Below are 14778 nucleotides of genomic sequence, written 5' to 3' on the forward strand. Positions count from 1 at the left end.
CCAGGACAGTCTTTCTCAACTGCATACCTACGTTCAGATGCCTTTTTGAGAGTGCCATTGGAAAACCTTGATCTTTTAAGTGCTCCCTGGTCATTCTTATATACTTTAGAGTTTGGTAAGCCCTGTTCTAGAATGTATTCTCAAAGAGATCCTGTGAAAAGACAGAATTTCAACTAAGCATCTTAAGCAGGCAACCTAACTGAGGAACTTAAAGCATTAGCTCTTCTTAGGGTCCTGGGCATGAGAGACTCTCAGTGAGTTTTGTGCCTCCCAGTTTCATAAGATGAGTAGCATCAATGAGAGCCGAGGTAGGTTCCATGGCTTGGTAAGCATGGTCAGTAGTTTCTGAATGATTTTTGGTCAGCTCATAAGAAATTATTGAGTGCAGGTGATTGAATTCTGTATATTTATCATTTATAGGTTTTAGTTGAATGGATTTTAATTAATTTATTTTTTTTTGAGCAAGAGAGAGGGGGAGAGAGTAGTGGGGGTGGGGGTGGGGTGGGGTGGAGAGAGAGAGAGAGAATCTCAAGCAGACTCTACACCCCACATGGAGATCATGACCTGAGCCGAAATGAAGAGTCTGCCATTTAACTGACTGAGACTCCCTGAATGATTTCTTAAAACCTAATACTTGGAGTCACAGCTCAAGTTTATTATTAAAGGGTATGTCATCCATGGCTACGAAATTAGGAGGACTCTTTGAGTATTGCTGTCTTTCTTAGGAACTGCTAGCAAAGTCAAAATGTCTTAATACTTCTCTCCAACCTTTTCTTCCCAACTGGAAGAGTAAATAAAAAAAAAAAACCAATCACTTCATCTGAAGCAGAAAAGTGTAGCAAATTGAAGGCACCTTCTATGTGCCAGACACTGTACTAGGGTATTTTACATGCATTATTACATTTAACCCTCAACACTAAATGAGGTTGCTGCAATTATTTCCAACTTTTGCAAAGAAGCCCAAAGCTCATGCATTTGCTTCTAATCACACAGAAGGCGGTAGCGCCGGGCCTGGAACCCAGCTTGGAATCACGCCCACGCCTGGGTTGTTTGTATCACACACAGCGGGAGCTAAAAGACGAGCCTTCCTTGTTTCTAGTTAAACCCTAGCTTTCTTCAGGGAGCCCATCTAATCCCACCTATCCGTGTGGCCTTCCCTGACATTCTTCAGCGCTGTTTCTCTGCGCCATTTACTTGATACTTATGAACGTGTTTTGTCGTGTTTTCACAGTTTAGTATTTCTGAGGTTGGGATGGATCTTGCCATGGGTGGTGGTTTGTTGTTGGTCAGCGTTTTGTTTTCTCCCGTAACGGTACATAAAATTAAGGTACCTCTTCCAACCGATGGCATCTAACATTCAATAAAATATGGTAGATACTACTTCACTGTTTTATAGTGTGGACATGTCCTATTAAGTTTATGTGGCAGAAATAGTGCTCACCAATAGCCATGTGCTCTCCTAGCTTCTTCAGCTTCTTTGAAAGGACCCCCAACTGGGTCCATGTGACAAGTACTGGCTGATGGATTCTGAACAGAAGTGACACGTGATTCCCCTGGGGCCAAGGCAGTGAAGAGCTGGTATGCCTCTTCCTTCCCTGTCACAGCAAGCTTGGGAGCCAATAGATATTAGATACTCATTTAACGGGTTTACAATAATATCTACTCATCTGACAAGTGGACCATGAACACTCCTTCTGCTGGGTTCCCACTAAGCAAGGACACATTACTTTACACACCCAACACTTTTAAGTAGCAATCCTGGGGTGCTGGCCCCGTTCCTTTATGTTTCCTTGCTTTGCATTATCTGTACATTCAGCTAGACTTCCACTGGCAACATTTCTTTACAATAATGTGTTCTGGGAATGGGGGAGAAAAACTCTGAGAAAAGGGACATAAGAAAAGCATTCGATTTCTAATACCAAATATTTGGCGAGACTGCAGAAGTCAGCAGGTACCTGAGTTTCAAAATGCAAGGCTGGAAAGATTTTGGCCCAGCTCGTTTCTGGACTTCAGCAGCCTTCAGGGCTGACTGACTGATGATCCCCACGATGAGATGACATGCTGGTTTCACAGAAAGTTCCGTTCTTTTCAGAACACAATCTTGAATGCACTTTTTGCATCGTCTCAGGAAAATCGTGTTTGTGAGAATGCTTTACGGTGCCCCCTTGAATTTCCTGGATCTGAGGAAGTGAAGGGAAAGACTATTTGCTTTTAGGTAATCAGATTCTCTGGGATTTAATCCTATATCCCATTATGGCTGAGCTAGCCATTCAAAATTAAAATGAACCTTTCATCCGTGTGTATCATAAATGGGCATTTATCAGGATTATATGATTTTGCAATCCATCTGAATACGTAACCAGAATTTGTTTTCTTTCCGTTTCACTATGTAATTACCATGCAACAATAACAAAAGTGACATGTTTGAAGAACAGATAAAATGCTGCAAATTGGCCAGTAATGGTGATATTTCCTCATCTTCTGAAAAACCCATTTATTCTCTCTCTCAACAAATCAAGGCATTGTCAGCCCACACTCATCTCGTGGCCAGAGGGGCTCCACCAATTTCTGGATGTAAGTGAGTCTTGGAATGCAGATGAGGAGGACTGACGAAGGCTTTCAGCAAAGGCAGCTGGTCTTTGCTTGCCTCAATTTCTAAATCATCCATAATGGGGCCAAGACCTCCCAAGCACTAAAAAGAGCGAGCTGACATGCTGGACAAACTGTTAATTTTTTCCTGAAGAAGCTGCTATATTGCACATCTGTCACTGTGGCGCAGACAATTACTCACTGAGTGGGGGAGAAAATCTGCTGCTTGTTTCTAGCTGAGTTGTTAAGGGACCTAATGGAGAAATGCAATGGCGTAGGAGTCAAAACATGCTGGTTTCCTGTGGGCTTGGCGATTGTCTCCTCTTGGGAAGGCTGTCCGGTGACATTAAAATAGGAGAAGTAGACTAAGATGTGTGGAGAGGAATCCAAAGCCGCCAGGTAAGAGGAAAGGCACGTAAAGTTGTGCGAGGGTCAAGAACCAAGCCTTCCAAATTTAGGGACCAGACACAATAGCCTTTGTGTTAGAATTACTTCGAATTTCACACCCTTACCGTGTGCTCCCAAGGCCTTCACATCCACATACAAAATTGTGCACGTCCTTTTTATCGTGTCCATAATGAATTATAGCCATCCACAAAGAACTTAAGAATTCCAGATTGGCCACGTTGGCCATCAAACAGACCCTCATTCCCACTGTCACCCCAAACTCATTTGCTTATCAGAACCATGAAATTCTAGCATGTGAAGAAACTCACCTCAATAAGGGATGTAAGAAATTGCCATTTTAGGAAGCTTATTTTAAGTACATGTTCAGTTAGCATACTAGTTCTCACCTTTCTGCTTTTATTAAAGAATATTGCCTTCAGTAAGAATAAACATTTCTTAGAAATTTAATAGGAAGATGAAACATAGGTAAAAAATAGTTGCAGGGGGTTGTCTTTTATCTGGGATACTATCACAACGCAGTCTTGTTGTGCAGATTAATTACACCATCTTACACCCGAAAGATCAAGTATCATACACGCATTTAAAATTCCAGTGATTTATTTTGAAAATTCAAACTACAAGAACAAAACAACCCCCCCCCCAGCCAAAACCTAAACTAAACAAACATAATAATCACCTTCAATTGTTAGCCAACTTCATCCTTGAAAGATTAAGGGGTAAACATAGGACATTCTGATCACGAACAGGAGTGAGGTCTGTGAATCCGGGAATGATTTAAACTGTCTGACAATTCGAAGACAGAAGACAACTCTAATGTACAGATAAAACTAAAAGTGGCAATAGTAGATCATACTTCTGGCAGTTAATGGCACTGGCTCACTAGAGACAAATCTGGATCTACTTAAAATGTCAGGTGTGTAAAGTAATGAGTCTGTGCTTAGTAGGAACCCAGCAGAAGGAGCCTTCATGGTCCACTTGTCATTTGAGTATATATTACTGCAAGCCTGTTAAATAAATGAGTATTTAATACCTACTGGATTAAAAAAAAAAAAACTAACAACACTACTTAGTTTTTCGGGAGAGATGATACCATTTTATCAACACAGTGAGATGCTTCTTACAGCAAACAAAACTCAACACTTTAGTATTACAGAATATTTAAAATACCCAAGCATGCTTATGAAAGGTACAATGCTCCAGGAAGAAATGGAGTGACTGGAACATATAAGATTCTCATTGATATTTCAAGCAGCCGGAGAGAGAACGTGTGTACTTGCTACTTGAGAATCAGTGAATGTTTGAGTGGAAGGAGGCCTTGAGACAGTTTAGCCCAACTTCAGAGAAATTAAACACATGATGAAAATGTGGTAAAACAGGTCACAGTCAGCTGTGAATAAACGTGTGAGTCAAATATGTTCACCAATTTTTTTTTTTCTGTAAATCTTTTGAAAATACTGAAATGTTCCAGGGTTTAGAAATGAGCAATGAATTTAATTATTAGATCTGAATTGTCAAAGGGTAGTAATTAAAAATTTTTTTAGAGTACTTTCAACTTTATTTTTATTACTTTAAGGTTAAGAGGTAAACATTTAAAGCACAAAGACAATGACTGCTTATAAATAACATTTTTAAACATAGTTTTATTCTTTCATTCTTTGTTGTACTATTAATATAGCTTTCTATCAAAAGGAAAAAAAAACTAAAAAAAAAAAATCCAAAATAATCTTTGCTAACCAACTTCATTTTACAATACTAATTGAGATCACTTTTTGTTTTTAGAAAGACAAAATACAGGAAGAAATTATTTTCTTTTGTGAAATTATGGCTCAAAATGAAAATGTGAAGAGAAGCAACTGTCAGTTCAATTCATTACAAGAACATCAATTCACAATGTTAAAATGAACGTATTAATAAAATGCAGTATTTTGCAACCATGTCTGCTTGTTGCACACGTTTGTGCCTGTAAACACACCTATATGTATACATTGTGCATATCTTTTAACTCTACTGTCTTTACTTCTGTTTGATAACCACGGTATGGGTTATAAAGTCTATCTATTCAAGTGTTGACACTAATTAATTGGTAAATTTCAGTTAGTTACGTACTTTCTTTTAAAGGGGTGTCAGGTAACTGAAAAACGAAAGCAAACAAGTTTAAGGGGAATATAGCCTTAAAAATTACATTTGGGGTAAGGAAGGAAGGAAGGAAGGAAGGAAAAGACCCGAACACACCGCCTCATCAGTATCAAGTTTAATAAGCATACGAAGAAAAAAAGTTGAACTGCTAAGGTAGTCATGTTCAGCCCCTCTTGGCTACAGCTAGAGATAATTTAGACCATAAAGGAAGAGACCTATGTATTCTCTACAGTTTAGCATGACTGATTAATTTGACATGGGCTTTAGATACTGTAGAGTAGAAAAGTGACTTCACAAAGGAGCAGAGGAAAATCTTACCACCTTTTTCAGAAGACATGAATGTGCATTCTAAATCAGGAATTCCTTTGGATGCTTTGGGTTCTATGTGCATAGTAACAAGCAGGTAAAAATTAACTGGTACTGTAAGTGAAACATAAATTAGTGGGCTTCCTATCTTGAAAGATATTTGATTTACATTAAAAATTCAGTATTTTAATTGTGTTTATTTCTCCAATTACATTTGGGTACAGATAGAACATCAGGTCTGCACTGACTGTTCTTCAGGACTGAATGGCGAAGGGATGTATGTGCTTCTGATGTATGTTTCCGTGATAATATCTACTTGGAGTATTGACTAAGTTAAATACTTACAAACATTAAAAAATAGTTTAAGTCTTCTGAGAGCCACATAGAGGGCTCTAGACGTCAAGAATTTGACCTTTTGCTTGCTGATAATGTAAATACTACTTTGGAGGGAGTGTTTGAGAATATCCAAGCTAAATGAGCATCTCCAAGGGTCTGCTTCAGAGGACTAGTACCTGTCCCTAAGGGAAACAATACAAAGTGTTCATAAAGACTGTAATGTCTTATGAGGGAGTTTCCCCATGCCAGTTGGTATACATTCTGCTGTTCCTCACTATGAGGGTTAGAACATTGCAGAGTGAAAAAGAAGGCTGTCCTCAGGAGTTTGGGACCTGTCTCACAATACACTTAATGTGTGTTATCAGCAGCTTCAAATTTGGCTTTTCAACATTCTTGGGTTTCAGAAGATTTTCAGGCAATGGATTTAAAAATAAAATCTTTTGAATAGATCCTAAAGCACTCTACACGACCATAGAGAAGTTTTAACCTGGTATTATAGATGATCTCCTCCAGCTTCCCCCCCTTAGAGCTAGAACGAGTATTTAGCAAAAAGCATTTTTTTTAAGTGACAAATTTCCAAGAAACAAACTTATAAAAGTAATCATACTACAGGGTTACTCTATCCAATAAGAATGCCTCAAAAGAGCAATTTACCTGTGTAGTCTATAATCTCTTAACCAACCTGTCCTCTTACCCACAATACCCCTAGGAAAGAAAAGAATTCTTAAACGTGTACATTTGGCAAACCACAGACCTTTTTCTCCCCAACTGGCAGTTACGAGACCACCTAGGAAAGGTCCACTATCTGCACAAACCTCCTTTCTCCTTTAAAAAAACATTTGCAAAATTTTCTAGAACCTACTACAAGGGAGCATCGAGGATTTTCAGGGTAGTGAACCTGCTCTGTGTGAATACTGCAATGGTGGATCCCGTCATTAGACATTTATCCAAACCTGTGGAATGTACAAGACCAGAATGAACTGCAAGGTCAGCTGTGAACTTTGGGTGACTATGATGTGTCAATGTAGGCTTATTGATCCTAACAAAAGTCCCACTCTGGATGATAATGGGGGAGGCTGTGCATGTTTGGGGGCAGAGGGTATATGAGACATCTCTGTACTTTCTTAATTTTTCTGTGAACCTAAAACTGCTCTTAAAAAAAAAAAAAAGCCTTATAAAACTCCATCAGAAAGGTGATTCACATGTGTTAGCTTGACCTTTACTCAACCAATAAAAGCCATTATAAATATATTATCAGTCCTTAATAATGAAGATCATCTCCTAAGCTAAGAGCTATTTAGAACCTCTGGCATTACAAAGCAGATGATTCAAAAATAGTAATAGGAGGCACATAATAAAAATGACTTGTTTTGCTTGGTTTTAAAGTAACTACCTAGATGTTAGATGGCAAATTATCACCATTCATTTTCTTGTTCACCTTGTAAATGGGCTGGGTCATTGGCAGAAATCTGAATTCTTGGAAGAGCCATTTAGATTTTCAAACAAACTGATTCGATCATTCTAGTCTCCAATGGTTAAAACTGAAAATTAGTTTACCACAGTTGCACTGATCTTAAAAAAATATCAACCTTTGGGAAGAGAGAGGTAGAAGTCAGTCTAGATTAATAGAATTTACAGTTCAGTCATGGTGAATTTAAAAAATACATTTTTCTTTCAATAATTATTTTCTGTTCTAGATGAGGTAAAATTTGTAAAATCTGCATTAAGGTAATGTTGTGGGCACTCTGGTGATTACAATGATGAGGTTTATTTTGGTCAGAATGTCAGAGGGAAATATTAATTGTTGTTTGTCAACTGTGAACTTTATCCTACACTGTCCAAGGAGAGATAATTGGGACCACCCTGCTACAGAATCCTTACAAAAGAGCCAAAATCAGAACATGAAATTGGCAAGCCTTTCACACGAAGATTATCTTAGGACTTCACTGATGAAATGCGAGGTCTTTCAAGTTCTAGGGATGATAGAAACACCACCCTCTCTGGCCTATCCCATTCGAGAAACCTGTGGGTGTGCTCACATTTGCCTGGGCATCTCTCTCTCTCTCTCTCTCACACACACACACACACACACACACACGAATGAATCACGCTAGAAATGACTGACCTATGAGATCAAAATAAATAGGAGAAATGAGTGTTCCTTATACCTAGAAATAGCTGAAAACTGCAAAAGGTGAAGGTTTTCACTTTAGCACCAGGAATTGTGACAGAGCCCCATCTCTCTCACTGTGGCTGGACGGTATGTGGTTAGGACGCTAGAGTGATGAGTTTGAGGCCATGGAGATTTCTGCTTCAAAAATGGAAGCTATGTTGTAATTTTAGGACAATGGGGATCTATATCGTGAATAAAAATTGTAAAACATTTCTTCTTTGCTTTTCTTCTTAGGCGGATTTTCCTGCATTGGGAGTGGGAGCTGCAGGGGTGCTTTTTGGTAGAGGAAATCCAAGACCTAAACCTTTTGGCCTCTGCATGGCTTGAATGGGCTCAGCAATCCCCTTGCCATCTCGTCCAAGGCCTGACCCAGGTGTCCAGCCCATGTTCTGGAGCATTCGGTTTCCAATGTTGTTTTCTAGGATTGGCTGGGCGTTTTCCCCTACAAATCCTGAAATTACAAAACGACAAAAAGTAAAACAAAACAGAACAAAAATCCACAATCCCCAAAACACATTAGTACAGATGAAGATACTCCCAAGCTAAGAAAATCATATTCTCCTAAGTTTTTCTTTCAAGAAGGTACCTGGGTGGGAGGTGCTGGTGGTGGGGGCAAGGGTTCATCTTGGGATGAGGACCTTAATGGGGTAGAGGGATGAATGGAAGAAAGATCTCATTTAGAGTTTCAGCTCTACTAATCAGCAGCTTGATTAAGTTATTTAACTTCCTGTGGCTTTTGTCGCCTTATCTATAAAACAGGTGGAACAATGTCTACCTCACAGAAAGTGGCCAGCATCAGTTGAGATCTTGTACGAAAAGTATCGTCAGTAAATGATAAAATACAAAGAGGTTTATTTCATTTCTGCCTTAGCCTCAACGGGAATTCTGAAAATCACCAACCTAACACCATAGTATTGTACATTTGCCTGCGGCATTGTCATTCAATAAAACCAAGACTAAAACCAAACCAAACAAAAAGCACAACTGTTGGCATCCCTAATTCCTAGGAATTGTTTACACTGTTCTAATCCTCTTCTTGTTATTTGGGATTTGGACTATAATAAGTCTTTTCTTTCTCCTTCCGCCATTTCTACATTTTGATCACTATAGACGCAGACAAGAAGGGAAAACATAGAGGAAAATAAAATAATAAATAAACACAGAAACTATTAAAGTTACAGATGGTGCTGTATATAAAATAATTCTTCCCCTTTCCCTCTATCCCTGATCTCCTACCTCCATTTCTTATTTTGGAAAAGGAGACTGGGCAGTGCTTATCGTGAGATTTAGAAATAGCTCTTGTTTCCAGTACGTTCCTAGCAAAGATGACTTAGAGATGTACCTATTTTAAGCATTTTCTTTTTGACGGCATTTTCAAAGATTGACTTTTAGTTTGAATTTTCTTGGAGGCTCTTTTTTTTTTTTTTTTTTTTAAAGATTTTATTTATTTGACAGACAGAGATCACAAGTAGGCAGAGAGGCAGGCAGAGAGAGAGGAGGAAGCTGGCTCCCTGCTGAGCAGAGAGCCCAATTCGGGGCTGGATCCCAGGACCCTGGGATCATGATCTGAGCCGAAGGCAGAGGCTTTAACCCACTGAGCCACCCAGGTGCCCCATTCTTGGAGGCTCTTATGGAAACAATTGAGCTTATGAAATGTACATTCGATTCTAGGGGAAAGTGCAGAAGTACCAATTATCTAAAGTCAAAGAATTGAGACATTAACAGATGTAAAAGTCAAGGAAACATAAGAACTTGACTCCCTCCTTTAGCCACACACTTGGCCTTGGGCTGTGTGCACCTGAGGTAGAGCAGGCCAGGGCTCCGAGGGGTCCATTTCTGTTCATCCTGGAGCAGCAGCTGGAAAGGGGAACCTAGCCAACCTAGAAGCAACCAGTTAAAAGCAATCACAACTGTCAACTCTCAGAGCATGTCTTGTGGTTACTCCCCTTGCAGAAGGAAGTGATCATCAAATTAATACTGGAAATCATGGGGGAAAGGGGCTGAGGGCATCTTAAAACAATCATTGTTTTAATGAGAACATACATAGCCCCACCTCCTACACCAGAGCTTTCCAACAAGCCAGTTGTAGAACTCCAAGGTCACAAACTTACAGGAATGCTGTCGTTGCTTCACCGTTCCCTCTCTAGTCCTTCAGGGCTAAAGATCATCTCACTTTTCAAAGTTCCGAGGATGCCTCTTGTGTATATAGTAGCTCAGCTTGGGGTCCAGCATATTTCTGCTCTGAAATTTGGGTGGCTGTTTCCAGGAACAGTTTGAGGGCTGAAATGGGGAGCTGCTAACAAGACCACTCACTACTCTCTTTGGCACCCCCACAAGCCCCCTCTACCCCTTTTCAAACATCATTAATTTTTCCTCCCTGACTGGGGATGATGAGGGCACGTTCTACTCCATCCCTGTCCTCTGCCCCCAACCAAGAAGGCTGGGACTTTCAGTCCCTCTCCTTCTCTTAGATTAGGTTTAGGACGGATCCTCAAGCACCAATAACAATAACGAAAGTATTACATACGGGGCTGCATTGTATAATGTTCTATTTCTTGGCCCAGATGGTGGTTACAGAAATGGTCAGTGTATTATTTCATCCTTTAAAAAAAAAAATTATTTCGTTCTTTAAACAGTCCCTCTGCATTTCCATGTGTTCTTTGGGATACGTATTTCATGGTAAAAAAAATCATAATATACGAAATAGCAAGGTTGAACCAACAGTTTTATTTTATGTGGTACTTTGTACTTAGCATTCTGGGGAGAGCAAGTGGATTGTTCCCCATGATTCTGAGTTGTAGAAGAAAGAAACTGCAAAGTGCTAGAAATCAGTTTTAATAATGGACATTCATTTACTCTGATCAATTGATTTTCAAAGCCCTTTATTGGACATTGTGGTAGTTTCAATCTTCAGTATGTTGTGGGACTGAGAATGGAATACATTTGCTGAATTAGTAACAGGCAATAAATAAGAACCAGGTTACCACAATGAGTCAGTTTTGGATTTGTTAAATTGGGTCTTAGTTCACTGAAACAAGTATCTTAACGTGTAATGGAAAAAAAACCTTTTAGTTGCGAACAGCTTGAATGACAATGACTGGTATATAAAAAATTCATAATTCATTTTGTGTGTATATATAATATATATAATAGACATATATATATGTATATATAAAATATCTCTCTGTGCACGTATGTACACACCCATATATATAATATAAAGAATGGACCCCTTAGTTACACACACGCGCACACACACACAAAACTGAAGAAAAGCCTTTTGTCAAAATTCTTCCCTAATAGGGTTGCTGAGGGGGAGGGGGTTGGGAGAGGGGGGGTGGGGTTATGGACATTGGGGAGGGTATGTGCTATGGTGAGTGCTGTAAACCTGGCGATTACAGACCTGTACCTCTGGGAATAAAAAATATATTATATGTTTATAAAAAATAAAAAATTAAAAAACAAAAACGAAAACAAAAAAACTCCTCCCTAATATAAGAAAAAGAGCCATTAGAATTTTATTTTGAAATTATGATTATGGTGGCAACCCAGACCGACCTCCAAGATAGCTAATATCTTCTGAACAGCCACTGATCAAGTATATAAGGCTGAACAATGCACCGGCATCCTATCCCACATCCTTGATTTTTATGTGATTGTCACAAATTAGTTTAATTCCATCTATAAGCTCAAATTGCATCAGAGGTCTAGTGGTGTTCTGGGCTACACATCTGTTTAATCATATTTTGGATACAAAAGCTTACTAAAGTTCAGGTTTTTTTTTTTTTTTTTAAAGATTTTGTTTATTTATTTGACAGAGAGAGATCACAAGTAGATGGAGAGACAGGCAGAGAGAGAGAGAGAGAGGGAACCAGGCTCCCTGCTGAGCAGAGAGCCCGATGCGGGATTCAATCCCAGGACCCTGAGATCATGACCTGAGCCGAAGGCAGCGGCTTAACCCACTGAGACACCCAGGCCCCTAAAGTTCAGGTTTAAAATTAAATATTTAAGAAAAGATATGAGGCCAATTTAATACATCTCTTAAAAAATGGCTAAATTGCAGTTATTTCTCAGTTCTAAAGGGAACAGCAAATGGTAATTGAGTATCACCATTTAAAAATGTTGATTATTTCAAGCATGGTGGTCCCATACTTGTGTTTTTTATCTAGATGTTAAAGAATTCACTCTCTCTCTGTTTTTTTAGGTGCTGCTTCCGTCTCTTTTCTTAATGAAAATAAAATAAGGTAAAGCGGTATCTTGTACTTTCAAGTAAAAAAATTAAAAAAAAAAAGAACATTTAATTTCTCAAATGCTAAACCTTTCCACATAGAAACATGGATTCCCAAAAAGAAGAAAAACAGCTTTTCTATGCAACCTTAAAGACAAGGTAACTGAGTTCATTTTTCATGGACAGTGATTCTCGAGTGAGATCTACTATTGGTCTCTCATCCTTTTCATGAGATTAAGACTTGGGATTGGAACAACTCAGTCTCCGCACAGCATCCTACAACCATAATTTCCTTTCCTTTTGCTCCTGGCAGTGCTAAATCTTTTAAGTCCTTTCCTGGAAAGCTCTCCTCCTGCTCGGGCAATTTTAGCAATACCTAGCTTGCTCACCCTCCCACGCTCCCGACCCCAGACCCCTTCATGCGGGATCTCGCCTCTCTCTGACAGCTGAGTGGGTCTTTCCCCCTCACGTCTTCCTGGGAGTTTAGTGGATGGTAATTCACTTGCGTAATTGGCTCAAGAGATGAAAATCTTGTATCGGCCTCTCCTAGCTGCTAATCTGTCCAGATGACTGCAAGCCTAATTGGCAGCTTGTTTAGTAATTTGGCTCCTAAAGTGTTGTATTGATGTTGGATAAACAGCCAATGGAAGGGGAGGTGACACACGCTGCTTCCTACATAACAGCTAGTGCACCCTGCCTCAGTCCCTCCCCCGTATTCAGGGCGCATCTGAGCATTTGCAGGATGCGCTCACTCTTTCTTCCTGTCCCCTTCTCCCTAGTACTTTACTAGCCAGCTGGGGGGCAGGGCTATTATTACTATTGGTTATTAAAATCACGAGTTATAATGTAGTCCTCTGTTCTCCGTAACTAATTTAAGGACATGGATTTTTTTGATTACTGTTAAGAAAGGAAAGAGCATTTAGCACAAGATGTGAGAAAATGGTAGGTGTTACTACTCTTTGTCAGATGTTTTAATGATTTCATTCTTAATATAGAACAGCCTGATTCAGATGATTCTGCATTTTATCTGCAATACTGTAGGCATCTTTGACATGAATTTTGCTAAATCAAATCCATTCAAGTCCTTAACTGCTTAAAATACAAGGCACATACTTTTTAAATAATAAAAAATTAATGTAGAACTAATTTCTTTCCCCCGCTCAAAGTGATGAATACTTTGTAAAGAATGAAAGACATAATCTATATTGACATGTTTGGAGAAGTTTTTTTTTTTTTTTTTTTTTTCGTTCTTTAAAGGTTTTATTTACTTGAGGGGGTGAGAGTGACAGTGAGCAAGAGTGAGAGACAGCTCCAGTAGGGGGAGAGGCAGGGAAAGAGGGAGAAGCACACTCCTAGCTAAGCAGGGAGCCCTAATGCAGAGCTCCATCCCAGGAGCCTGGGATCATGACCTGAGCTGAAGGCACAGGTTCAACTGAGTGAGGCACCAACAGCACCCTAGAAGTGTTTTTATTAATAGATATTTTGGTTGTACAGAAATATATTTTTTATGGAATCATTATAAATCAAAGAAGAGTGTTTTAAAAAAACTAAAATAAAAAATTCTTAAAACTCTGTTGGTTCTGAAGGCACAAGGAGATGTTTATTTGCAATAATATATAATCAGGACCATTTGTGGTTTGCCTACTGTGTACCAAGCACATGGTTTACTTGTTAGGCATAAGACATACATTATATCCATTTCTCATAACAACTGTGCTAGGAAGGAATTATAGTCGGCCTTGGAGACATGGTATCATTTGACCATGACTACACAGTGATTAAGCAAGATTCTAACTTTGCTTAAGTTTACTCCAAGAACCTATACACTTCCCATGAGAATTAATGGCAAATAAAAAATTTTAGTGACGGGTGCCTGGGTGGCTCAGTGGGTTAAAGCCTCTGCCTCCGGCTCAGGTCATGATCCCAGGGTCCTGGGATGGAGTCCCACATCAGGCTCTCTGCTCAGCAGGGAGCCTGCTTCCTCCTCTCTCTCTGCCTGCCTCTCTGCCTACTTGTGATGTCTGTCTGTCAAATAAATAAATAAAATCTTAAAAAAAATTTTTTTAGTGACAATGATACTTCAAACAACTTAAAAAAAATTAACTGGGTTATAGCTGAATTGTAATAACTTCTCTCAATTTGCATAAGGACAATATACAGCAAACATACACTAACACAGTTGGATAACAAAATATAATGATGTCTGCAGCTCTTCAGGTTACAAACGGTTCCATAGTCACCATTTCTTTTGATCTTCCTTATCAATCTAAAAGATAGGTATTATCAGTTCCATTTTACTGGTAACACTGAGGTCTGAAGAAGTAACACACCTGCCAGAAGTCAACTACCTAGAAAGTGTCCCACTTACAGTGTGGACTTACATTTGAGTCCATATGTTACCCTTTCACTGACTGAACATTTGACTTAAAATATTGTATAACCAATACTTTGTTATGTCATTTCTTTTGGTACATTCTCCCAAATGACTGAGATTTCACTGTTAACAAATTTCAAACTCCTGAGAAATTATTAGTCTAAATTAGGATACCAAGTTGTTCTGAAGACAGTGTTTCAACTCTCTTGAAATACCTAAAGATTCATT

The 14778-nt window shown here is 39.0% G+C and overlaps 1 protein-coding gene across 1 annotated transcript in view; it reads right to left on the reverse strand.

Annotated features, from left to right (window-relative positions):
- Positions 1-4529: 4529 nt before the first annotated feature.
- The window catches only part of GPATCH2 (G-patch domain containing 2), a 174020-nt gene continuing 163771 nt past the window's right edge, over positions 4530-14778 (reverse strand). The window contains exon 10 of the mRNA XM_082702996.1: positions 4530-8399. Within this exon, the coding sequence (XP_082559122.1) occupies positions 8179-8399 (221 nt within the window). The 3' untranslated portion in view covers positions 4530-8178. The remainder of the gene's footprint in view (positions 8400-14778) is intronic.

This window comes from Mustela nivalis (genome assembly GCF_964662115.1).
Source record: "Mustela nivalis genome assembly, chromosome: 16".
NCBI classification, from domain to species: domain Eukaryota; kingdom Metazoa; phylum Chordata; class Mammalia; order Carnivora; family Mustelidae; genus Mustela; species Mustela nivalis.